At 58.8% G+C, this 26,487-nt stretch overlaps 1 protein-coding gene across 5 annotated transcripts in view; it reads left to right on the forward strand.

Annotated features, from left to right (window-relative positions):
• INPP5A (inositol polyphosphate-5-phosphatase A) overlaps window positions 1-26,487 on the forward strand; it is a 173,316-nt gene that overhangs the window by 99,790 nt on the left and 47,039 nt on the right. For all 5 annotated transcript variants that reach the window (XR_008292274.1, XR_008292275.1, XM_027063454.2 and 2 more), the window contains exons 5-8: window positions 4,530-4,593; window positions 14,230-14,333; window positions 21,519-21,571; window positions 23,535-23,654. Coding sequence is in view for 3 of the 5 variants with exons in the window: in XM_027063454.2 (XP_026919255.1) it covers window positions 4,530-4,593; window positions 14,230-14,333; window positions 21,519-21,571; window positions 23,535-23,654 (341 nt within the window). In the remaining 2 variants the exon portion in view is untranslated. The remainder of the gene's footprint in view (window positions 1-4,529; window positions 4,594-14,229; window positions 14,334-21,518; window positions 21,572-23,534; window positions 23,655-26,487) is intronic.

Genomic DNA, 26,487 nt, shown 5'->3' on the forward strand with positions numbered 1-26,487 from the left:
CATGTGCTCTCGCCGCTGTTGATCTGGCGGCAGGAATGGTCTCTGTTTCATGGAAAAGCGAGCCGGAAGCTGCAGGCCTGCAGGTTAATGATGTGTACTTTGGCTGCTAACCTAATTGCCGGAGTGATAAATTACTGGCCGTTTGATTTGTTTGCAAATAAAAAGTGATGGAGGCCCTTGTAAGAGTCGCTTTGTGTTCTCTCCTGGTCGGCTTCTGCCCAGGCCCGAGGCAGCCCCACCGGGAAAGTGGGAGCACTCGACACGGAAAGTGGGAGCACTCGACAGCTACGGGCCCTCTTGAGGCTGCTCGGCGGCTGCAGTGCCCTGGTGCTTTCTGACCGGATGTGTGGAGGCCGCCTGCTCTGGTCGTGGCCCTGAGTCTGCTGTGCTGGTGGGGGGTGGGGGGTGGGGGGTGGGTGGGGTTCCCGCCCTCACAGTTCAGCTCCAGCTGGGACCATTCATCACATCAGCAGACTCCAGTTGAGCTGAGAACTGGCTTTGTGGCGCGTGCACCTGCACCCCGAGTTGGCTGCTGAGCCGTGGGCCGCGATTCACACGAATGCCCAGGTGGACGGCGACTGGGAGACGCGTCCCCTGCCACGTTCCACCGAGCACGGGAGCTGGGGTCCCCTGCGCAGCCACACCTGCCCTGCGCGGCAGAGCCCCGGGCACCGGGCTTTCCAGGCTCTGCCGCGGCGCCATCAGGCCGCACCTGGAGGCCGTCCCCACCCCGTCCGGGGCGCCCACCTTTCGCTTGCTGTTCTGGCAGAAATACAGCATCGACTGGACTGTGTCTCACTAATGGAGAATTAATGGGCACCCTTGACAGTCAGGTTTATAAATATGTAAAAAGTATTTTAATTGTTTTTAGTAAAACAGGCAAGGAGTCAATATTCTCCGACATGACAAGCACAGTGCTGACAGGTGCTGTGGGCAGAAGGCCCGCCAGGCGCGGGGCCTCCCCCCCACCGTTGGCAGGCCCGGGCGCGCTCTGTCCTGATGTCGTCGTGTCCTGTGATAGATGCGTGCCCTGAACCGTATTGATAGAGCAGGTCAAACGTTGAAAAAGTTAGCTTGAACTTTGACTTTAAATATTCATTAGAGCTAATTATGGATTTTCTGACTCCATGAATTACAGTTTCTATGCCTGTGTTGGCCGTTTATTTTCCATTTATTTATTGTAAACTTCATAACATTGTATTGGCTTTATCACATTCAACAAGGTCATAGTTAAATGTTTGCCGTGACCTTGGTGGGCTTACGCTTTTCAGAGGGCTCTTTCCTGGATCAAGGGAGGCACAGCTGTCAAGGGCTGATGTGGCACCACAGCGAGGGAGGCTCCCCCCCGGATGCAGGCCTGCTCACGTGCTCCCTAGGGCCGCGCGCTGCCCGTGGTCCTGTCGTCCCTCCTGCCTGGAGGGGCCTTCGCCCAAGTTGTCAAAAGAGAAGACAGGGTTGGCTGTCCTCAGGCGCGTGCGCCACGGTGCGTCAGCTCCTCCTGTGAGCGGACCCGGGGCGGGTGCCCGACAGGGTGGGGGCAGGCGGGCAGTCTGCCCGGTTGTCGCGTGTGGTGAGCCCCTCGGCCCCGAGTCCCCGGCCGGTCCCGGGCCGGATGTGCTCGCGGCCTCGAGAGGATCTTCCCAATCGGGACGAGGCCTCCACTCTGCGTTTCTGGCAAGTCTGCGCACATCTGGCCTCCGGCGAGCGGCCTGCTGTGCCCTGGGGAGGAGCCCGAAGCCTGGCACTCCCCTGCTCCCGCCCACTCTGCTTGCCAGGCAGCCATGTCTGTCCCTGTGGCTCCTCAGGCAGTGACCACTGGAGCGGTTCAGAAGGTCCCCAGGGTCGCCTGCACTTCCGGAAGTGTCTGCATTTTGTCTTCGGGTCACGTCGGGGAGGCTTGTGAGGCAGCTCCGGGCTCGGACTGGAGGACGGTGTCATCTCTCTGCTCTTGGACTCCTGGGCCGAAGGAGACCGCCAGCCCCCAGGACTGGGCCTGGGGCAGGGCCACACACCAGGCACAGCCGGGCCCCCTGCAGGGCGCCTGGCGTGGTGCCTGCAGCCTCTGAGGGCGGGCCCGTGCTGTGGTTCTGAACCCAGGTGTCCCTCGCGGAGTCGGCAACGGCATCGAGGACCAGGGGCCTGTGTGCCCTTTGACCCAACCTGACAGAGGCCGTGGTTGTAGCGTCTTCCCTGGGGGGAAGGCCTGAGGACAGGCAGCATTGGCGGGAGGGCTTGGAACATAGAGCCCCGGGATGTGGAAACCCCCAGGAACTGGAATTCCAAGGCTGCTGAAGTGCGGTGGGGGGATGCTGGGGTCAGGGCATGTGGGGGTTGCGCGTGTGCCCGGCAAATGTAACCCCCTGCCCCACACTAACTGCGGACCCGGGCAGGGTCCTGCCCACGGATCCTCGGGAAGGCACGTGGGAGCCAGCAGGCGCCCCCCCGGCCCCCGAGTTTGGGGGCCACGGAGAGCCCTGCAGCAGGCTGTCACCCAGATGAGAGGGTGACGAGTGCTGCCTGCACCGCGCCCTCCCCCTCCCCCTCTGCACCCACCAGACGGCCCTTCAGTGCGGAAGGCACCCCTCTGAGCTCCAGGCTGGACTGGCTGGGGGGAAGGGAGCGGATAAAGGATTTGTAGGCAGTTTGGGAACTTTAATCTGGGCTTGATAGTGTTACTCTGTGGCATCGCTGCCCCTTTTCTGCAGAGATAACACTTTGTGGTCATAAGAAGATTCTTACAAGGGACTCGCGCTGCTGTGTTCAGGATGCAGGGTCATAGGGTCAGCAGCAGCTGCTTTTGGGTGGTTTGGCCACATGTGCATGCACGTGTGTACGTGTGTCCACGTGTGTGTGTGTGCCCCTGTGCGTGTGTGCCCGCGTGTGTGCCCATGTGTGCTGTATGTACCCACCCATGTACGTGTGCGTATGTGCTGGGTGTTCGTATGTGCGCCCATGCGTGTGTGTGCTTGTGTGTACGCCCGTGTGTGTGTGTGTGTGTGTGTGTGTGTGTGTGTGTGTGTGTACACAAGAAGACAGGGTGTATGTGGCAGGTGCCGGCAGTTGGGAATCTGGCTGAGGGACCCCTGTGTCACTGTCCTGCTGGTTCAGCCTTCTGCACACCAGCCCTTCTCTGTCTGCCCGACCCTCCCCCGGCTCTTCCCCTCACCCTTCGGGACTGAGCTGCAGAGTGAAAAGTAGAACCCCACTTTTCCCTTCCAGCGAGGCCCTGCCTGCCGCGGCCTGACCGCCCTTGGCTGCAGCCAGGCGTCCCTGCTCGGCCAGCGCCCGTGTGCCGCCCCCCGCCGGCCCCTCAGCCTGGTGCCCACGCCCCCCCCCCCCCCCCCCCCCCGCCTCTCACTCGGTTCAGTCTCGGGGCAGACGGCCCTGCTGGGCTCTTTTCCCTGCTTGATCTTGTGCCGTGAGGGGTGGGCTCTAGGAGGACGGGGCTCGTCTGCGGAAGTCACAGTAGTAAAGGTGCGATGTACAGCCGGTGAAACGCACCCTTCCTAGGGGCCAGTGCGGTGGGTTTGGGCAAAGCATAGTTTTGTAGCTGTAATCTAGTCGTAGAGCAGTTTTATCGCCTGGAAGTCTCCCCGGCCCCTTGTTCAGGTGGCCACATTTTGCAAAACCATAAAATACATATCCATGCACGCATGCACATCTGCATCTGTATCTACCTGAATACACATGTGTGCACATATGTACACACGCACTGACACATATCCGCACGTGTGCGTGCACAGATACGCACATGCGTGTGCACATGCATACGTTCATACACACGCATATACATGCATGCATACGCATCTACACATAGACACGCACACACACAAACACCTGCTGCGTGCACATTTACACGTGTCCACAGGTGTGTGTGCATTTTAACGTATATGCACGCACACATACACACGTTATTCCTGCTCGCACACGTATGCACATAAGCATATATATGCGTGCACAGACACGTTTAGGAAATGACCAAGTCAAGTTCGAATTTTAGACAACCAGCAAATAATGTTAGTGTCAGGTGTGCTGTGCGAGCCTCCCTTGCCGGTCATCCCACCCCCAGCCTGGCCTCTGTGGCTTCGCCTCCTTCTCAAGCGTGGGGAGCAGGACTGACCCCGATGCCCAGAACAGTCAGCCCCTGGCGGGCAGGGGCCCGGCAGCTCTGGGGGGAATGGTGTTGCAGCCCCACGTGGAGGAGGAGGGGAGGAGGGCAAGGAGCAGGGCGGGCTGAGGAGGGGTGTGGAGTGCAGCCAATTGGGGAGCAGGCAGGTGCCCGAGGCCGGGGGCGGGTGCCCGAGCCCTTCCCGCTGGACCCTGGCGCTCACAGCAGAGGCGAGACCGCGCCGGAGTGCGCACCCCTGTGCCTCAGACGTGGCTGACATCTCCTGCCCGTGACCGTGATTAAGTCCGGATGAGTTAACTTTTGTTTCTGGTCCAAAAGAGCTTTTTGTGCGTCACTTAACAACGCTTTCAAATGGTTCCCGGTGCTGGTCATTCACTTGAGTTCTCTTTTTGCTCTGCAGGCACTAGGAAGCTTTTATTTTCTTCATGAATCCTTAAAAAACATCTACCAGTTTGACTTTAAAGGTAAGACTCTTCTGGGATCTCTGGCAGGGCTCACCCCCCCCCCCCCCCCCCGTCCCTGTGGGAGGCTCACAGCCACGAACCAGGGGCCTCCCAGGGAAGCCTGGCTTTCTGGCCCCTCTGAGGTCCAGGCGGCGGGCCTGCCCCAGACCCCAGCCCAGCCCATCCCCCTGCTGGGCAGGGCCCGTAGGTGACACTGGCTTTCCTGCAGCGCAGTCGGGAGGAGAAGGGAATGGTCTTGTGTCTGTGTCCATACCAAATGGGAGAAAGTGGAGAATGGCAGCAGAGTGTGCTGTCTTTAAAGAGGAGGACGAGCGCTGCTGTTTGCGGTGGAGTGAAAAATGCCCGTGCTTCTGGGCCAACACCGTGCGCTGCGTGGGGGAGGAGACGTGCCTCCCGAAGACACAGCCTTTGTCTCTGTGGCTCAGCACGTGTGAGCCGTCCCCCCGGCCCTGCTCGGCTGGGGTGCTGTGCGCCTGCTCTGTTGGGCACTGTCCCTTTGTGCCACCTGTGAGTCCTCTGGCTCCACAATGCTCTTGAGCCAGATCACATTAATTTGAGATGTCACTGGAGTTGTGATAACTATGGAGAGCGACTAATTATGTCAGTGTGTCCAGATTCATTATCTTTGCTCACTTACGAGACAGATCACCTCTCAGGAAAGTGAGAAGCAGAGCCTTCTCTAAATTGCTTGAGTAGTGATTTCATCGATGTTAAGAACAGGATTCCAGCCAGCAGGACTATTTTTCACCGGCCCTGTAGCCTGAGGATTCTTCACATGGTTTTCTAAACACAAGCACCTGCCTTTTCCCACTGGGGAAGCCACGCAGACCTGGTGAGAGACGGGCCGGAGGCCACCGTCCCCCGAACTTGATAGACCGTGGACACCACTGTGTCACGTTGTCAAGCAGCGGGGCCGTGGGCGAGAGTGCACAGAGGGGAGGTGTTCAGACACAGCATGCTCCAGGCGGGGCTGGAAGCAGAACGGGTTACACCTCTACTAAGCCTGTGCTTCAGGCTCAAATGTGTCGCTGATCGATTTAACTTTTCCTTTTTTTTTGAGTGACCATCTACATACATATTTTATTGCCAAGTCAGATGGGTCAAAACTACCTGGCTGGCCCGTGGTTTATTCAAAACCATCCATTAGATACATGTACATGTGACCCCAGCAGACCTTCCCCGAGGGCCCCCATGTTGTCAGTGACAAGGGCTGAGATGGTGGCAGTGGCCATGCCCTGAGCACGTCTGTGGCGGGAGGCTGTGGGGACCCTGGGGACGCAGCGGTGGCCCAGCGTGGCCGTGCCACTGCTGCCACTCCGAGCAGGTGCTGGTCTCAGAGGAGTGGGGCGGGCCGCCGCCCTGTACTGTGGCCCTGGCTCTCGAAGGTTCACTCTTACACCTTGAGTCAAGTTACAGCAAACGTAGAAGTTGTGAGAAGTTTGAATGAACTTTTTAAGAATAGCCTATATTTTCACAAACAAGCAGTTAGAAATCTGAGGACGCCCTGAAGCCGTGGGTGGGAAGGATGATAGATAGGGACGTCACTTTCTGGCCCGGCACCTGCGAGCACGGGTGGCACTGCGCGGACCCAAGAGGGCGCGTCTCTGAGATCCCGCAGCAAAGCCAGGCCGCCGGGCCGGTGCCGCCTCCAGACTGGAGGGCCGGGCGGGCGGACCGGGACCCCGGAGCCGGCGGGGGCGGCTGACGGGGCGGAAGGCCGCAGGCTCCAGGATGGGGGCTTGGGAGAGAAGAGCCCGTGGGGGCCCGGCCTCGGAGCCCCCCCACTTCTGTGAGCTTTGCCTGCAGGAGCCCCACCGTGTTGTCTTGGTGAAGATCAGAGAAAAACCCCCTGGTGCTGCTGGGGGCGGGGGTGGGGGGGAGCTGTTTGGACACTGGGTTCTTCCCGAGAGGCCTGCCCTCCCCAGAGCAGCCCCACCGGCCTGGTGGAGGGAGGTGGCCTCGCTGCGGGGCCCGAGGGGCCGAGGTGCTAGGAAGCCTGTGCCAAGGTTGTAGCCAGGGCTCACGCTGGCTGAAGGACCGAGGCGGGGTCATGGGGCTGCGGGACAGTGTCCCTGCACCCAGCCGCAGCGCCTGCCACCGCGACGCTGTGTGGCGGAGGCCTGCAGCGTGTCCCCGGCAAGAGCACAGAGACGACAGGGGAGCCACAATGGGACGCGGGAGGAGGGCTCAGCCTCTGAGCCCTCGCGGGAAACACAGCCCGGCTCCTCGCCAGATCAGCACAACGCCTCACATTGAAGGCCTGTCTTCTCAGTTCCTTTTCCCAATTATTCACGTTTTGCCCTCCACCCAAAGCTAGAAACTGAGCTGACGGACAGGAGGTCCGGCGTGCAGAGAGCAGGCTCGCGTCAGAGCCAGACCGGGGTGTGGCTCCGTGTGGAGCTGTCCGACCCGGAAGCGTGGATGGCTGCAGTTCACACGCCGGTGGCGCCCGTGGCAGAACGGACGGCGTGCACGCAGATGGCCGTGCGAGTCAAGACGGAAACCACGAATCCACGGGAACAGCTCAGAATGAAGGACGCCGCCGTAACAGAAACGCACCAGGCCTTTGCCAGGCTCGTCAGCCTGGACACGACGGTAGACAGAGCCAGCCGGCCAGAAGAATGTGGTAGAAAACCTTCCAAACTGAAAAGTGGGAGAAAAACACAACACGAAAGCAGAGCAAGATGTCCGAGCGCCGCGGGACGCGTGCACTGAGGGGCGGCGGCGGGGAAAGGAACAGAGGGAATATTTGAAGTAACGGCCCAGGATTTTACACAACTGACCATGGACACCAAGCAGATCCAGAGAGCTCTAGGTGACCGAGCAGGCTAAGCACCCGAAATCCGTCCCCGAGCGGGTCCTTCTGGAGCCACAGAAAGCCGGAGATGACGGAAAGACGTTGAAAGAATCAGGGGTGGGTAGGGGTGACCTAGAAAGGAGCGAGGACAAGATTTGCATTGGACTTCTTTTCAGAAACGGCGAAGCAAATAGAGCAGTGTGAAATATTTTCATCGTTGGAAGGAAAAAATCTAGAATTCTGTGGCTAGCAAAATTATCCTTCAAAGTTTAAAGAAAAATAGACTTTCTCAAACCCAAGTCGAGGGAATTTGTCTCCAGCAGACCTGCCTTATAAAAAAAATGTTAACAGTTATTTGATAAAAGAAAAACGGTGCCTGCAGATCCACACGAAGGGGGCAGAGCGTGAGAGAGGAGTAAATGGGGGTGACGTCGTATTTGTTGTTATCCTTAGTCTGACAGAGAACTTTTGTACAGAGCGCCAAAGCAGCAACGTTCTGGGTGACTCTGCAGCTTACGGACAAGGGATGAGTGGCAGTGCCATCAGGAGGGGTGGGGACAGGCCAGGGCTCTGCACGGGGAACGTGGGCTCTCTGTGAAGGGATACGAGCCTCCGTGAAAGCAGACCTGGCCCAGCCGTAAATGTGTATCGCGAACTGTGGCAACTGAAAACTTTCAAAATGAAATACGGTGGACATGCTGACAGAACAGAGAGAGTGGAATCGGATGAAATGCTCAACTAAACCAAAGAAGGCAGGAAGTGGGGGAGACAAGAAAGACAGGAAACGAAGGCAACAGAGGGAAAAGTTACCGGCACCGAGTGTCCTACTATGTCCAGAATCACCTTAGACGTTAGCAGTGCCCACACACCAATTACAAGACAGAAACCGTCACAGTGGTTAACAAGATGATACCCAAGCGTGTGTTGTCTGCCAGGAACCCGCGTAAGATGCGTACACACATGCAGATTAAAAGGAGAGAGATGGAGAGAGAGAGATGGCATTGACACTGGCCAAGAAGAGCACTGAGCCAGCGGTCTTAATGTCAGACACCGCAGACTTCAGAGCAGGGAGAGTCACTGGGGAGGAACAAAGCCATTTACCACTTAACGATAAAGGGGTCAATTCTTTAAAGAGATAACAGTTCTTAACGTGGACGCACCTAACAACAGACCGTCGCCACCCAAGAGGCAAAAACTGACAGAACGTCAAGGAGAAATGGATGAATCCACGGTTAGAGTTGAGGCCTCCGGTGCCCCCCACCGGAGATGGACAGACCCGGCAAGGCAGAGAAGTGGTAAGGGCATAGTCCAACTCAACAGCACCATCGATCACCTGGGTCTGATGGACACTTATAGAATATTCTATCCGACAACAGCAGAACGTACATTCTTCTCAAGTTCACCTGGAACATTCACCAGGATAGGCCACATTCTGGGCCATAAAACACTCCTGAGCAAATTTAAAAGAACAGAAATCACACAAAGTATACTCTGGGGCCACAGTGGAATTTAACTGGAAGTCAATAACAGAAAGGTGGCCGGAAAATCCCAAAATACGTGTGTCAAAAGTTCAGAACTGACAGAAGTAAAGCCAGGGAATCCCTGAGGTAATAATTAGCCAAAGTTGGTGGCACACGCCAGCAAGACCGTGTGCAAACCCAAGCACTCAAACCGAGACGTGGAGTGAGGCTCCGGGGTGTGTCGTGAAACAGCAGCCTACACGGTGTGCGGGCAGTGACTGCTCCTTCCTCCCCATGATGGTTGTAAGAATTCTCGTGAGTAATGGGGAATCGCTTAGCGGTCACCTCCTGTCAACCTTTGGAAACAGTTTGAGGGTTGCTTATGATTTTCAGAGGCATAAGTAAGAAATGAGCCAGTTTAAGTTAGTCTTGCAAAAGAAAAATAAGCTAATTTCAGCTTTGTTGGTATGATTAAAGTGGCTTTATGTGCTCAGGGAATTTTAAAGGCTGGTCACTGTATTTTAACACTTGGACGTTAAAGAACACGCTTATAACTGACACATGGGTCACAGAATAAATCTCAAGAAAAAGTTTCAAAATATTTTGAGTTGAATGAAAATGAAATACAGCTGATCAAAATTTGTGGGCTACAGTGAAAGCCAGGTGTCGGTGGCATCAGATGTGCAGAGAAGAGGTGAGACCTGAAGTCAATAATCGAAGCTGCTGCCTTAGGAAGCTAGAAGAGCAAAATAAATCCAAATCATAAGAAGAGAAATAATAAAAACTAGAACATAAATCAATGAAATTGAAAACAGGAACTCAATAGAGAAAATTAACAAAACCCAGAGCTGATTCTTTGAAAAGATCAATAAAATTGATATACCTCTAGTCAGGCTAACCGAGAAAAAAGAAAACACAATTTACTAATATTAGAAATGAGACAGGGGTCATCACCACTGACAGTGTGGACACTAAAAGGATAATAAAGGTATATTGTGAATTGGCCTATAAATTTGATAATTTAGATGGTCCAGTTCCTTGAGAGATACACCCTACCAAAACTCATAAATGGAAGACTAGATAATCTGAATAGGCCTTTATCTATTAAGGAAATTGAATCAATAACTAATAACCTTCAAAAAAGAAAGCACCAGGCCCAGATGGTTTCACTGTGAATTCTACCAAACATTGAAGGAAGACATCACACCCGTTCTCTACAGTCTCTCCCAGAAAGTAGAAGCAGAGGGAAAACTTTTCTAACTCGTTCTGTGAGGCCAGCCTTGCCTAATCCCCAAACCAAATAAAGACGTCATAGAAAAGGAAAACCGTAGGCCCGTGTCTCTCATGAACATAAAATGCGAAACTCTTCAGCATAATATTAACAATTTGAATTCAGCGGTGTGTAGGAAGGATTCTACACCATGGCAGATGGAGATTTTTTCCAGGTGTGCAAGACTGGTTCTACATTTGAAACTCAGTTAATGTCATACATCGTATCAACAAGCTAAAGAAGAAAATCACGTGTCAGTGGATGCAGAAAAGGTCTTTGACTAAACCTGACACCTCTTCATAATAAAAACTCTCAGCAAACTAGGCACAGGAAAGAACTACTTGGTAAAGAACAGCTACAGAAACCTACGTCCACATAACATGTAATAGACACTCAGATGCTTTTGCGCTTAGGATCAGGAGCGAGGCAAGGACGTCCACTCATCGTTTCTCTTCAACATCGTACTGGAAATCTTGGCAGTGCTGTAAGGCAAGAAGAAATAAGAGGCTTATTGATGGGAGTCGGGGTCAAGGAATAAAGCGGCCTTAGTTCTCAGATGACATGATTACGTAGAAAATCTGAAAGAATCCTCAACGACAAAAACTGGTACCAACGAGCAAGGTTACAGGATACATGGTTAATATACAAAGTCAGTGGCTTTTTTATACCGACAGTGAATGGGCGGAATTTGAAATTAAAAACAAAATACCATTTACATTAGCGCACACACGCACAAGAAATACTTAGGAATGAATCTAGCAAAATATGTATAAGATTCATACGAGGAAGGGGCACCTGGGTGGCTCAGTCGGTTGGGCGTCCGACTTCAGTTCAGGTCACGATCTCACGGTTCATGAGTTCGAGCCCCGCGTTAGGCTCTGGGCTGAGAGCTCAGAGCCCACGGGGATCCTCTGTCCTCCTCTCTCTCTGCCTCTCCCCCATGCGTGCGCGCTGTCTCCGTCTCAAAAACAAGTAAACGTTAAAAAAAGATTAATATGAGGAAAAGTACAAAACTCCGTTGAAAGAAAACAAAAAGGATCCAAATAAGGGGAGCAGTAGCCCACGGTCACAGGAAGATTCGGTATTGTCAATATATTGGTTCTTCCCAGCTTGATCCGTGGATTCAGGGCAATCTTCATCAAAACTCCAGCAGGTTACCTTGTAGACCTCAACAAATTGAGTCTCACATTTATAGGGAAGAGACAAAAAACCCAGAAGAGCCAACCCCATATTGAAGGAGGAAAACAAGGTTGTAGGACTGGTACTACCTGACCTGAAGACTCACAGAAAAGCTACCGTAATCAAGATGGCGTGGGGTTGGCGGAGCGGTAGACAGACGGGTCGGTGGGTCAGAGAAATAGACCCACGTAAATACAGGTGACTAACATCTGACAAAGGAGCAAAGGTAACACAGCGGAGCAAAGATGGTGTTGGAACTGCTGGGTGTCCACGTGCAAAACAGTGAATCCACACCCAGACCCTACACCTCCCCAAAAGTGAACCGAAAACGGGTCACGGAACTAAGTATAAAGGATGAAAGTATGCAATGCCCAGAAGATAACACAGAAACCGCGGGTGACTTTGGGCTTGGTGATGACTCTGAAATACAGCTCCACAACCCATGAAGAAAATTGGTAAGTTGGACTTTGTTAAACTTAGAAATTTCTGCTCTGTGAAAGAGTCGTCGAGGGAGTGGAAAGAGAAGCCACAGACGGGGGAAGCTGTTTGCAAAAGACACAGCTGGTAGTCCACGGCAGGCTCAGAACTCTTAAAACTCAACAATTAGAGACAAGTCCAATGAAAAGGTGAGCCAAACATTTCAACATACCTCTCACTCAAGAAGATGTACAGACGACAGATGAAAATAGGAGCACACGCCCCGCATTGCGTGTGAGGAGACAGCACCGTGCACCTGTTCGCACGGCCAGAGTCCGGAGCACCGACCGCCCGGCGTGCCGGGGAGGCGTAGAGCAGCAGGACCCTCACTCCTGGCCACTGGGGGTGCGACACGGTGCAGCCACTGGGGACGACAGCTCGGTGGTTTCTTATGAACAAAACACAGGCTTACCGTGGAGTCCAGCGATCCCACTCGGCCTGTTACCCAAAGGAGGTGGAATTTTATGTCCGTACAAAAACCTACGCAGAAGTATTTATAACATCTTTATTCATAATTACCCCAAGCCAGGAGGAACCAGAATATGTCCTTTCTGGGTGAATGGATAAGTAGACTGTGGAATATTTCAAACGGTGGAATGTTACACAGCAATAAAATGGAGCCACAAAAATACACAGAAGAGCCTTAAATGTGTGTTTTTCTGAGTGAAGAAGCCTGTGGGGAAAGGCTCCAGCAAGATGATGTTTCTGGAAAGGCAGAAGGAGGGTATAAGCAGTCAGTGTGGCAGGGGCTGGGGGGGGTGCAGGGGGCCGGGCCAGCGCCCGGCACTTCCGGACCGTGGGAGGGTAGGTGTCATGCCGCTGGGCGTGTGGCACCGTGCCTTTGTCAAAACCCCAGGCACGCCTGGCACGGACCGTGAGCCCCGGTGCCAGGCCGGGTGCCCCTGCTGAACCAGTGCCGCGTGTCGGCAGCGGGATGGGCGGCGGTGGGCGAGGCGGTGCTTCCCGTTTGGGTGTTTTTAGTCCTAAAACTGCTCTAAACGCTGAAGTCTATTTTTTAACAAAGAACGAACTCCTTTCTCTCCACCTCTCCCGAGCTCTTCCTTTTTCCTCAAAGGCAATGAGGGTTTTCATCTGAAGCCAAATTGCCTTCCTGCCACGGCTTCTCCTCTTCGTCACTGACCTCAAACACCGTAGACCCAGTGCTGCCCCATCATCACACAGTGCCGGGCGTCTGTCCTGGGGGAGTCTGTCCTGGGAGCGTGCACCACCTGTGCTCAGGAGCTCGTGCCCCTGGCCACCTGTTGTCATGACTCAGGCTTGACCATGAGGTGCCGACCGGCTAACGCAGAGCCCAGGGGTGAGGTGATGAGGGGAGATCGGGGGACCAACTTACCCTCCCCCACTAGTCACCTCAGCAGGTCGTGCCCATGTTTGGGAACAGGAACAGAGGAACAGTGGGTACAGTGAGCAGCTGTGTGCACCTGGGGATGGCTCCACACACTGCTGTGTCCTGAATTCCCCGAGTCCCCAAACATCTCGTCCTGTGTCCCTCTGGTGGGTCTTTAGATGAGTCTTTACCCTCCAGTGCTTTGCTTTGACCTGGGGTTCACGCTCCTCCAAACCCACAGTGGCCAGAGCTTTGTCCCATGACACTGCACACCTGTCTCCTTCCCGCCGCCCGCCCCCCGTGCTCACCTGTCTCCTTCCCGCCGCCCGCCCCCCCGTGCTCACCTGTCTCCCTGCTGCTGTCCGCCCCTGTCAGGGGGTCCGTGGGGCTGTTAGTGCTCCATGTGCTGCAGCGGTGAGCGCCGTGGGGCAGGGAGCATGAGCCCCACAGACACTGAGAGCACACCTCGTGATTTGTCAGGAACTTCACCCCGGAGCCAGGCGTCCGGCCAGGCGGCAGCCATCGGGGCCCGCGTGCTGCCCGAGGTCCCTGCCCGCGGTCTTGTGGGGAAGCCAGCGGCCTCCGCGCCCCCGGGCCGCTCGTGAGACTCCGGCGTGGGTGTGGGCCGTGCGTCTGTGGAAGGAAGGGGTCCTGGGCCTCGACGTGGAAGGGCAGGGGCGTCAGCCCAGGCACGGGGTCTGGGGAGCCGCAGGCAGCGGGTGCAGAGCGCCCCGCGCCGTATCTGCTCTGTCTCACATAAAAACTGCTCCTCCCCGGACATGAGTGATGTTGGCTGGATGTGAGGAGGAAATCGATGTTATTAAATAAATTCGTATCAAGGTATGAGTGAACGGCAATTCTGCAGCCGTCTTGAACATATTCACGGTTTTTACGGAGGATGCCAATTAGCCCTTGTAAATCTGCAGGCTGGAAGCTCTTAGGGGATAATGAAGTGGAGTGTCGGGTTCCGGGTCGTGGATGGCAATTTACGAGCACTGGCGTCCCCAGACCGCGGGTCCCCTCCCGGGGGCCTCCCTCGCTCCCCACAGAGCTGCACTGCTTGGGTGGGGTGTAGTGATGAGGTCATTCGTGTGCTCTTTTCCAGCTAAGAAGTATAAAAAAGTCGCTGGCAAAGAGATCTACTCGGACACACTGGAGAGCACGCCAATGCTGGAGAAGGAGAAGTTCCCGCAGGACTACTTCCCCGAGGTGCGTCACGGCCCGCCCGCCCCCTCGCACGGTTCCCTCTCAGAGCGCACACCTCGCGGGAACACACGGGCACGTTTAGGGCCTGAAGCCGCCATATTTCGGGGCAGGGATCCCAGTGTGGCTGCTGAGGGCTGCGGTGCACCGTCTCTCTGGGAGGGGCTGGCACCCACGCGGGTCCGTCCCGGTGTCTTAGGTGGCGGCTGAGAGAACCACCGTGTCTGTCCTTGCACGAATCGCCACGTGTTCTGACTGTCGTTTCCAGGCACAGGCACCTTGACTACCAGATGTAGGAAAATAATAATCAGCTCACGGGGGGCCGGAGAGGCCAGGGGCCTCCCGGCAGGCGCGAGATGCGAGCACGTTGACGTGGCCAGCAGCGGTGCGGGGTGCCGGTGGCCAGACACGCAGGCCACGTCCCGGCGCCCAGACACGCAGGCCACGTCCCGGCGCCCGAGTGCCGGCCCTCTGGCCATTTCCCAGGTCAGGCCTCGGGGGAGCAGCGAGCGAGAGGCACCGCGGAGAACTAGAACTGAGGGAGCCCCCGCCCCGTGCCCTAGGGGTGCCTGCAGCCCAGAGCGTGGCTCGCGCACTGCTCGCGGTAAGCCGGGACGCGCCTCTGTCTCCACTGGGTTTAGCACGTTGCTGTGTGGCTGTGTTATTCGTGTGCAGTCGCTGTGGCCCAGGTAGGCTTGGGTTCTGCTAGTTTTAGCAAACGGGACGGCCAGCCTTCTGGAGTCTGCTGATCCTGCGTGACTCACACGCTGACCCAGGCTCACTCCCGGCGCCCTGCGGTCGTCTGTTAAACCGCAACGGGATGTGGAGCGTTGGGGGGGGGGGGGGGCGGTGTTCTCGCCACACAGGAGGCCAGCTCGGTGCAAGAAGGATGGCCCCGCCGGGGCCCCTCTGCCCGAGGGCTGGCCACCATCCACGGAGACGCCCACCTGCACCAGAGCTGATTTTCAGCAAGGCCACGACGGTATTAACTTGTCTGTGACCCGAGTGCAGGGTGAAGGATGGGTGTGCTTGTCATTCTGGGCAGGCTTCCTCATTCCTTGTCCCTGAGCCAAGGACGTGGTGTCGGGGGGCCGGCCCCTGTCCTGGCTGCCCAGCCCCCGCCGTCCCCTGCTCCTCTTGAGGTTGGAGTATGGCCCGAAGGCTCTGGAAGCAGCTGAGGGGATCCAGACGACCCTCTCCGAACGTCGGCCAAGGGCTGCTGTCCCCTTGGAGATGCCAAGGGCCGCAAAGTCAGCTTCAGAGCCGAGCAGGGTCCCCGAGAGTGACCGCGGGCCCTGGGGGACACGGGCCGAGAGAGCTGGTGGCGGGGCCAACGGCAGGAGGACAGCAAGCCCTGACAGGTGCCGGGGTGGTTTGGGAGCAGGTGTCCTGGCCATGGTCTCCTCAGGCTGCCTCTCCCGCTATTTCCATCAGCCAGGTGACTGTGCTGAGACCCAGAGCTGCCTGTCTCCGTCCTTAGCCCAGCTGGGACGCTCACCTGTGCCTGGTGAGCTTGTGGCCCGGAGGGAGGGTTCCCCCACAGGGCGTGGATGGGGGTGGGGGCGCAGGACTCGGGGGGGCCAGCGGAGGGGGGGGGGTGTCTGCAGCATCCACCTGCCTGAAGGCTGTGAACCGGCGCTTGCTGAGGAGCGAGTGGCCCGCGGTGCCCCAGCCTCCGCGGGGACGTGCTGAGTGGTGCCAATATGTGCGCATGGGCGGGGCAGGGGGGGGACCCGGCTGTGCCCCACGCTGTTGGGGGCTTGGTGTCAGCCGATCACCCCATGTGAGCCAGACACCCTGCGTGCAGCACGCACCTCCCCGGTCCCTCTTCCTCTTGCCGCGGGGCCCTCTGGTGGCACCCCTGCCCTCGTCTTGTCCCTGGAGCCCCTGGAGTCTGTCGGCTGTGAGCTGTGATGTTCCCAGAGAAGAGGCCCACGTGGTGGTCTCGGCATCCCTCTGGGTGCCAGGAGGGGAGGGCACGGCAGTGCCCCATGCACGACACCCCACGGAGGAGGCGGGCCCCTGCTGAGCCCTTGGCCCTGAGCCTCTGTCCCCGCAGGATGGTGGGCCTCCTTCCGAGGGGCTCCCTGCTCCCCGGCGCTCAGGCTCTCTTCCGGCCCAGCTCTGTGAAGGCCAGCCCCCCAGACCCTAGCCCGTGTGGGGGCCCTGCGGCCTGGCCCCAATCCCAGCCCTTCCCTCCGCGGGCCCCGGCCATGCAGGTGGGTCAGCACGAAGTCTGGGGCTTTACTCCAGCGGCGATGTCCCGCCTCCTGCACACCCCTCGGAGGGCAGACACCGCCGACGACCCCGGGGCCTGTGGCCAGTGCGCGGCCCCCTCTGAGGTGCTGGTGTGGCTTCGTGGGGGCAGATAGCCAACAGCTGTGTCTCCCCTGGGGGAGCAGTGGGGGTCCAGGCCCCAGCCCCCAGGTGACCGCTGTCCCATCCACCGGCAGAGGGGAGGGATTTCTGGAAGGAGAAATGGGGCGTCGTCAGGCAGACCCCAGTCTCTCAACTGGAGACCGCGGTGTCCCTGGGCTCCCTGCGGTCGCCATCCTTGTTCTGTTCCACGTGCTGCTGCTGCGCTAGAAACTAAGTGTCTGGTCCATGTGGTCCGACAGCGTGGATGTGGCAGAAGTGCACGTGGCTTGATTAACAGAAGCAAAAACGTTTAGAAAACACGTACAGGCTTCTAACGTTCCGTCGATAGCGTGGTGTTTTTTGGGCATGCGGAAGTCCGCGTCCGTCCTTGTGCGGACGGTCCGTCCCCGCTGGGTAGCCGCGTTCGCAGCCCTGCTCCTGTGCCTTCCAGCCAGTCCTGCAGCTTTATCTGGACACATTTTAGGGGAGGGAATTAGTCTCAGCCTGATTTCTCTCCTTTTATTACCGTCACTTAAGGATAATCTAAATGTAATTACCGTGATGGAGGCATAATGCAATTCCAAATAATTACAGCCCACTGCATGTAAAACTAACAAAACTTTCTCTGCTGATTTATGGGTGCTTTTGGCTCGGCATGAATTTCAAATGCTGCCTCAGGGAGCAGCACTCCAGATAATGTGAGACCATTTTTAAAAAGCAGATTTGTGTAGTCGATCAGGGCCGAGGCATTTTTTTCCTCTTGCCCGTAGTGAGAAATTGGTTGTTACCATAGATCACAGGGACTGCTCCAAGCTCTTATGAAAGATGGATTAATTTCACTAATGCTCCAAAGCGGGCCTTTCACGGGCAAGGCTGCGTGCCGATAACCTCCCCACAGCCTCCCTTTTCTCCGTGGTGATTTATGCCGTCCTTTAGTGGATGAACCATCCTGCCGTCACCATCCATCTGTTGGCTAAAGGAATCCTATTAACAGGGGGTCTGAGCAGGGACTTAATATTGCAAGGTGAGCGATGCGGCAGCCCCCCACCCCGCCCGGCGTGACGTGGTTTCATTCCGCGGCGACAGCCTCTGCCAGCCGGGCGGGCGCCCGGCCGCTGCTGCCCACGCACGGTCGCCCGGCGTCCTCTGGGGAGGCTTCAGAAGTGCCTGGTGACCAGAAAGCCTCAGAACGTAGATGGAGCGAAACAGATCAATTGATATTCGAGGGAACCCCCCAGCCTGTGACGGAGGCGACGGGTTCCCGTCTCCGTCCCTCCCGGGTGCGGGACAGCTGTGGGCTCGTGCATGTGTGAGCACACGCGTGTGTTTCCCGTAGGGGGTTACGCAGTGAAGCCTCACCAGGCGGGCACTTGCACCTTCTGCTGATTGGGGTGTGGCCCTGGCCCTGCCCTGCCCGGTGTGACCCGGGGCCCAGCCACGACAGGGAAGGGATGGTCACAGCAAGGGGACTTGGGTCCAGGGCTTAGGGAGATGCCAGTTCCGGTCCTTTCCCTGAGGATCCAGTGGTCTCGGGCAGGTGGCAGTGTTCGGCCCTGGGTCTGCACCGTGAATGTGGCAGCGTTCGCCATGACCGCCTCCTTGGCCCCCCGGTGGAAGGCTATGGGGCACTCTGTGGGTGAGGAAGGCAGTTTCCGGAAGGACCACTGACGTCACACCCAAGGACACGTGATCACCCGCGGAGCACAGGCTCTGGCAGTCCAGGAGGTCGCGGGCTGTAACCCCATCTTGTCATCTTGTGAAATTACTTGGAAATGCCACCTAAACACATTTGTGATTGTAATGAGGAACTTACTTCAGAAGGAATGTATTTTCTGCAAATGTTTCATCAAAATATTTGGGTGTTGGGGTGCCTTGAGTGGCTCAGTCAGTTGAAGGTCTCACTCTTGATTTCTGCTTAGGTCATGATCCCATGGTTGTGGGATCGAGCCCCATGACGGGTCCACGCTGAGTGTGGAGCCTGCCTGGGATTCACCCCCCACCCCGCCCTTCCCCCTCTTATGTGAATGCGCACACACTGCCTCTCTCTTGTTCTCTCTAAAATGAAAAAAAATTCTAAAAAAAATAACGTGGGTGTAATAACGCCATGCTGTGAAAGTTTTTGAGATTTGTTTGTGATGCAGTTAAAAATCTTAAATTTTGTTAGAATCCTTTGGAAATTGCAGTTATTACAAATCTACATTATATGAAAAAGTAACACATTGTTCTCTGTTACGTGTATTCATTCTATTAATAATTTCAAACAGTGCTTCGTTATTGTAGAAATTTTAAGTGTGTAAAAAGAGATACACCCATGGTACGTGTATTGAAGATATGCATGCAGGTGTATGTGCACGGAGACACTTCAGTTAACGCGTAATTGAAAATTGGGAACAGTAATTAATTTTTGGTTAATTAAATTCACAAATGCCTTCCATTTTTAATGGAAATAAAATCAGTGCTGGTTATGTTAAATTCTAGGCAAGAACCCATGGTATTCGGGCCTTAGCAGCACCGCCCAGCACGGGGCGGGGGGGGGGGGGTGGCGGGGTCTCCTGTCCTGTGTCCATCCTGGCTTCTGGAAGGAACTTTCTGGAAGCAGGGTGGGCGCATCCCCGTTCGCTCCTCCCCACACACCCCGGGTGCCATGGGTCCAGCGGAGACCGCAGCCTTGAGGAGTGTGCACGCTGGCACCTGTGGAGCGTCAGTGGATTGTGCGTGAGCAGGGGGACATCGCAGGGCAGGGCAGGACGGCTGCCGGCCCGGAAGCGGCAGGCAGGGAGGAGCCATCGGAGTCCTGAAGACTTGGTTTCTGAGATCAAGGAGCAAAACGAAGTGACCCACCCCGCAGTGACTCGCTTCGGGTCATGGGAGGTCGGCCCCCCGGGGGGGCGAGGACCCCCTCCTTCGTGGTGCGGGGCCGCGGGGGGGGGAGGCGGGGGCTGGCGGCTGGGCGGCAGGTTGCTGCGGGACAGAGGAACGGGGCTCCCACCCAGGGAGCTGAGACGCCAACGCGCCAGACGCGGTTTACTCCAAGCAGGCACGTCCTGCGGAACAAGTTGAGAAAGACTTAGGATGAGTACGTGTAGGCCCTCTGGACGCTAATCAAGGCGCAAACGCAAGGTTTGTGAACCTAAAACAGCCCCAAACAAACAAAGACCGAAAACGGAGGGAGTCTGGGGAAGAGCAGACAGAAACAGCACAAGTGGCGGAAGGGTGTGCATCGGGTGCGTCCGGACCCTGCTGGTGGAGACCGTGGTCGTTTCCGCTTGGCTGGGTGTTTGGCTTTCATTTTTTTGAAAGGAAAGGTCAGTTAAAAGACACGAAGGGCCCGTGGGGGGCTCTGGTGCTCCTCCACGAGAAGATCAGAGAGGAACAGTAGGGCGATTATTGCAAGAGGGAGCTTTCTGGAACTGAAGACCGAAGTTCTCAGACAGAACACGTGCAGAGGGAGAGCAGGATGGACGGATGGCAGCCTCACCGGCCCGCGGGCGGCTTCGGGGCAGCAGCACAGAGAGGAGGAGGCCTGCGAGGATGGTACGGGCGGGCGGGCGGCGTGGACGTGTCCTGCGAGGTGTGGACGCTTGGCCGTGGGAGCCCCCGGAGCGTCGGGGCAGTGAGGGAGAGGCCTCCAGAGGTTTGCACCCAGAGGTGACAGTGACCTTGAAGACAGCCCCTCCCCCAGCAGGGCGTTGCCGTGGGCACCAAGCTGGATGCCTGGGAAGCTGGTCATCAGGAGAGGACACGGGTGGGACAGTGGCTGAGGGGGATGTGGGGTCAGGGAGGGGTTCATAGCCACTCAATTACTTGCACTAGATAAAGAGTAACCACTGAATGGGCTAGAGCCCCCGTCATTCTGGACCTTTCTCTCACTTGGAACACTTTCCATCAGCATTCAACCGTGGGTCCCGCATGGTTACCCCCAGCACCAAAAGCCCAGGCCCACCGAGGCCACATCACCACGGCCGTCCTCCTCCTCTGTCCTCAGAGCGGTTCCTGACGGGATGGCACAGGGACCCACCCCGGGGCTCGGGGAGACGGGACGTTTCCGTGCAACTTGCTGAAGTATTTGTAAAGTGGGGGCTCGGGGGGTCTCCCCGGTGCCTCCTGGGGGCTCGCGCGGCCTGTGAGCAGAGCCCCGGTCCCACTGCCTGGGCCGCAAGCCACCCTGTCCAGACCACACAAAACACCTGGCTTTGTACTTACCCTTTGCCCGGTGCAGCGGCCCAGCTGGCCGTGGCTCCCGTGTGGGCCAGCGTGACACAGCACAACCCCTCCCCTCCCTGCCCGGTGTGAGCTCCGCGGACGAGGGAGAGGTCGGCATGGCCGGCCTCTCGCCTGCCCCATCCCATCCCCGCACGAACCAGCCAGAGAGGAGTGTGGGAAACATGGACCCTTCTCCCAGCTTCTAGAACACAGGCTGCTTTTAGGGAAAACGTAGCAGAAACAAATACTGGGTTTCTTTGGTCTGATGCCAGGGGCCTGCGCTGCTCCCGCGGTTGGGGGCACCGACCCTGGAGCCGCTGGTCGGCGCTCCGGGCAGGGCCTTTGTGGCGGCCGGCTCCCTTCCCTCCGGGTCGGGACTTCTTGAGGGCATGTGGGAGCTGTCCTCTGCCCCAGGCCAGGGTGGCCTGGCCGCGGGCTGGCCACGTCCCCGGTGGCCGAGGGTGAGGTGCTCCGCCTGCACCGGGCACATGCTGCGGTTCCGAGCAGAAGTCCCCTGGCAGAAAGAGGGTGGGAAAAGCACGGGGGTGCCCCCCCCACCCCGGCCGCTGAGTTACGCGCCCCTCCCCCGTCTTTCCCGCCGGCTGACTTGTGCATCCTGTTTGTTTTCAGTGCAAGTGGTCAAGGAAAGGCTTCGTGCGGACGAGATGGTGTGTCGCGGACTGGTAGGTTTAACTCCGCTTCTGAATTCTGGAACATTCTCGCTGGTTGTGCACGCGTAGTGGGGGGTGAACGTCCCATCAAGAGTTGCCCCGACTGGAAGGCCCCGAGTGCCCGCCGCCCTGTGGCTTTGTCTTCGGTGACGCCGTGTGACAGGGAGTGTAGTCGCTGTCCCCGTGTCCCGTGGGCGTGAGCGTTGCCCAGGCAACCAGCCGCTCCTGTGGTGGTCCCAGTGCGGCCACGGTCCGCTGCAGTTGGCCCGGAGCGCAGGGCAGGCAGCCCGCCCCCAACCCGACCCTTGGGCCCTGCCTCCTTTGGGCTGGCTCTCCATCCGGCGTGGCCGCACCCCTTCTGCAGAAATCCCTTACCTGCTTTCCTAACGTGCACTCACGGGGCCACCGCGGGGCTGAGGGTGCCTGCAGTCCGCACCCGCTCTTAGGGTCTTAGAGGGGCATGTGTCCCGCCGGTGGCCGTGGAAAGGCCTTCTGCTGGCCGAGGGTGCGTCCAGACGGGGTGCCCCATCCCGGGCCGGCCCTCAGCTGCCCCTGCTGTTGGCCGGGAGCCTCCCCAGAGCCCCTCAGGGCTGGCTCTCCCTGGAGCAGGGGCAGGAGGAGCCCCAGGCCGAGCCTCAGACTCACTGCTGGAATCCAGGGAGCACATAGTGCCCTCGCTCACGCCACGCCGGCCACCTCGGCACAGAGCGGGCCGGGCCGTGGTGGGGTCGTTAGCTCAGCACACGCATCTCGTGGGGTCTTGGGCCCCCACAGGGCCCCTGGCACCGTGACAGCTGTAGCGTGCCTGTGCCACCACACTGACCCCCGGTGAGGCCACCTGTCTGCAGCGACGCCAGGGGCCCTCCATGGGGCAGGAAGGCTGACGGCTGAGTTCCTGCCTCCCCGCCTCCCCCAGAGCAGAGACCCACAGCGGGGCCGCGGGGGTCCCCCTGCGGGCTTCTTGGGGCTGTGAGCTGGGGGGCTTCTCAGGGGTGAAAGGACCCACCTAGTGCCCCTCTTCCGGTGTCACTGACCCACAGGGAGCAGCTGATGGGCTCCAGGAGCATCGCCCCCGCCCCCAGCTGCCCTTGGTGGGGTCCAGGCCCGGGATCGGGCTGCCTGCTCCTGCCTCCTCCACCTTTTCCTCCCTCTGTCCTCCTCCCTCCCCCTCCTCCTCTGTCCTCCTCCCTCCCTTCCTCCTCTCTTCTCTCTTCCTGTCCTCCCTCCCCCTTCCCTCCTCCTCCCTCCCCCTCCTCCTCTGTCCTCCTCCTTCCTCCCCCTCTGCCTCCTCTCTCCTTCTCCCTCCCCTCCTTCTCTCCTCCTCCCTCCTCCCTCCTCTCCCTCCTCCTCCCTTCTCTCTTCCTGTCCTCCCTCCCCCTCCTCCTCTCTTCTCCCTTCCTGTCCTCCCTCCTCCCCTCCTCCCTCCCCCTCCTTATCTTTCTCTCTTCCTGTCCTCCCTCCCCCTTCCCTCCTCCTCCCTCCCCCTCCTCCTCTGTCCTCCTCCTCCCCCTCTGCCTCCTCCTCCCCCTCCTCCTCTGTTCTCCTTCTCTCTTCTCTCTTCCTGTCCTCCCCCTCCCCTCCTCCTCCCTCCCCCTCCTCCTTCTGTCCTCCCTCCTCTCTCTCCCTCTTCCTCCTCCTCCTTCTTCCTCACGACTCTTCTTGGCCTGTGGAGAGTTCCTGCGATCATGCCATGTGATTTTCTTTGACAGGAAACAGCCCCCTTCTCAGCTGACCAGACGCGTTTTAAGACTGAGGCCGAGGCCGCGTGTGTCCTCTCTGACCAGGCGGGGGGACGTCTGGGTCAGCCTGGAGCGGCTGCGGGGGACACGCGTGGGCATGGGCAGGGCTGCCCCCTGCGACCCTGGGGCCCAGGCCCCGCAGGCCCCTCGGGAGCTGGGCTGGGACGGTGTAGGCGGGACGCCAGGTGCCCGGCAGCTCCAGCCTTTGTCGCCACGTCTCCTTTCTGTCCCTGCAGTGCCTTTGACTTGGTGAACATCCATCTTTTCCATGACGCTTCCAATTTGGTCGCTTGGGAGACAAGCCCGTCCGTGTACTCGGGGATCCGGCACAAGGCTCTGGGCTACGTGCTCGACAGGTGGGTGCTGAGCGTGCGGCCCTCCCTCCCCGCCTCCTCCAGGGCTCATGGCCGCTGCTTTTCAGCTGCTTTTCCTCCTCTGTTCTTTCCTATTTACCAAAACACAAAACTTGCCAACGTTGACCCGAATCCCGCCCCCTGTCCCAAGGCTTGAGCGGTCCCCGCGAGATGGACCGGAAGGTGGGTGGCCTCACTTTCTCTCCCGCGTTGTGGGGGAGAGAAGAAAACGTGCCCAGAGCTGTGGCCCCACGGAGGTGTCCGCTGAAGCGTTGACGGCCTCCCGAAGGCTCAGAGACGCTGCCGTGTGGGTTCCACCCAACACAGATGGCACGCCCGCCTTCCCGTGGCCCCAGCCCTCTCGCCATCCTGGTGTCGCCGGGCTCGGGCTCCGGGCACCTGGGAGCGGCCCAGGCTGCACAGGCTCGGCTCCCCCGGCTCCGCCTCCCCGCAGCCAGGCCCTGCTTCCCGGGGCCGGGGGCCACGCGCCCGGCGGGGGGGTGGGGCTCAGGGGTCTTCCGGGTGTGCCCCTCCTGCCTGGGCTTCCGCCTGCCTCCGTCGCTCCGGCTGCTCGGCGCTCCCCTCAAGGCTGCTTTTCAGGACCTTCCCACCCCGGGCCCCGTGAGGCCCACCGCCTGTCCCCGACCCTGCCGCGTGTGACCTTCCGCGGGGTCAGGGCCGGTAGGCGTCTGGGAGGGAAAGGCAGCTCCCCGCACCCTGATTAACGGGTTGCGTTTAGTCGCGGCCTGGCGCCCCTTTGGGTTTACAGACAGACCTTGGCTGAGGCTCAGCGTTGCAGTGTGAGTGCGTGCACGGGGCTGTCAGGGTCTGCCCAGGCCTCGGATGGAAGTCCTCCCTGGCCAGCTTCTGTGTCCTGAGTGACGTCAGTGACCCTCCCGGGCCTGGGGGAGCAGTCGCTACCAGACAGGGTCTCCCCGTTTCTGCCCAGGCGAACTAAGATTCCCCGGGGCCCTGCCACACCCCACCTCTGCCCCTGTGCCGCGTCTGCATAAATGTGCCAAGGGCTTAGACTCTGACGTTTGACCCTTCTCACGGGCACCCGGCCTGGCCCTGGCCTGAATGGGGCCTCACCCCCACGCGCATGATCCTTCTGGATTCCTCATGGGGTTCCGCAGGGATGTGCTCTGGACCGGGAGTTGGAAGGTGTGGGACGGTGGCCATCACCTTAAGGGACCTCGAGACCAGGGTTCATGCCCTGTCTGGGCACCCTGGTTCCTGCTGCCGCCTTCCAGGGACACACGTAGGAGCTGTGAGTGTAGGACACCAGGGTCTGGTTCTCCTGCTATAGCTGATGCACACGGAGGGCCTGGCTCTCAGCCCAGAACAGGTTCTGTGCTGGCTGCTCTTGGGGGTCTCAATGGCCTCCCGGGCTCAGGTTGAGCCGGGAGCAGAGAAGGGACTGACCCGGGCTGACGGACCGGTGGAGAGGGCCTGAGCCAGCCTGAGCTCTGGGCACACCGAGTGGGTCTGGGCCCTGTACCCCCGCATGGTGGCCCATCCCGTGGCCACTCACGGTGGGCCTCCCCCGCCCCTGTTCTCAGCCAAGCCCGCTCTGGAGAGCCCCCAATGTGCAGGCCTCAGCAGTGCCCCATCTGAGGCCCTGGGTTGCTGAGAACACCAGCACCGCTCGAGCAGGTTGAAACACTCAGGTGGGCGCTGACCCGCCGGCACCTGGCCCGGAAGGCCGTCTGGTCCTAGGAGGCAGGACAGGGACGTGCAGGTACATCAGATGCACAAGAGCAGCCCTCTGGGCAGGGGTCACCTTGAAGGAGCCGTGGCCTGGCGCCCCCCACCGAGCCGCTTGGCTGGGGCGCTGCGGACGGGACAGCGAGCCCGCGGCCTGGGAGCAAGGACCTGGTCCAAGGTGCAGCCACGTGCGGGTCTTCCGGCCTGATGGTTCCGTGTCGGCTGCGCCCGCTCCCTGGGGCCTCCCGCGGAGCCTGGGGGCCAAGACAGAGGTCTCGGTGACAGTAGTCGGGTTGGTTGTCGGTGGGGTAGGGCATTAAAACATGTCCTTGCCCCAAACTGCTGTTCCTTCGCGGCCTGCGGGAAAGCAGCCTCTGGGTTCCGGGGCACTTTTCTGAAACTTTGCATTCCATGAATGGCTTCTGTGGGGCGCGCAGCCAGCCGCAGATCCGGGCCTCCGCGGCGCAGGGCCGGGCCGCCCGGCACAAAGGGCGGCTCTGTAGGAGCGGTGAGTGACGGGCCGGCCTTTCATCGCGCGGCTAACCTTTTGGCGGCCACCAGCAGACTGCATTCTGCTCTGCCGGTGGGGAAGACAATGCCACCAACAGTGCCCCATTCACGGCGTTGGGAACCTCCGGGAGCATTGTCCGCCGTGCTCCGGGGACGCAGGGGGACGGCCAGGAGGCTCCTGAGAGGGGAGCCTGCCTTCTCCTGGCTTGGTCTCCCCGTAGCGTCGCACCCGGGAGCGGTGGTGCATGCGCCTGGCGTCCCGTCCCCAAGCGCTTGGCGGGGGGATCGCCGGGTGGCAACTCAGAGGCATTCAGTGCCGTGTGTGCGGATTTCCTGGAAATCGAAGATGATCCCAGAGTAAAACCTTACTCTCAAGAAAGGCGAGAGACAAAGTCTCTTTGTCTGAAGCGTGTGCCCCCCACAGCAGCGACGGTGAGCGCCGTGGAGCGCCTCCGTGCAGCGCGGGGCAGTCTCGCGGACGTTGGCGCCCCCCGGGCCAACCTGGAAGGGGCTCCTGGAGGCGGCAGAAGATGGGTCCTCAGGGTTAATGGGGTGCAGCCCCTGGGGAACCCCGTGCTTTTGTCACAAGTAACGACCTCTGTGCTTCCTGCACGGCGCT

The sequence above is a fragment of the Acinonyx jubatus genome, chromosome D2 (genome assembly GCF_027475565.1).
Source record: "Acinonyx jubatus isolate Ajub_Pintada_27869175 chromosome D2, VMU_Ajub_asm_v1.0, whole genome shotgun sequence".
Taxonomy (NCBI): Eukaryota; Metazoa; Chordata; class Mammalia; order Carnivora; family Felidae; genus Acinonyx; species Acinonyx jubatus.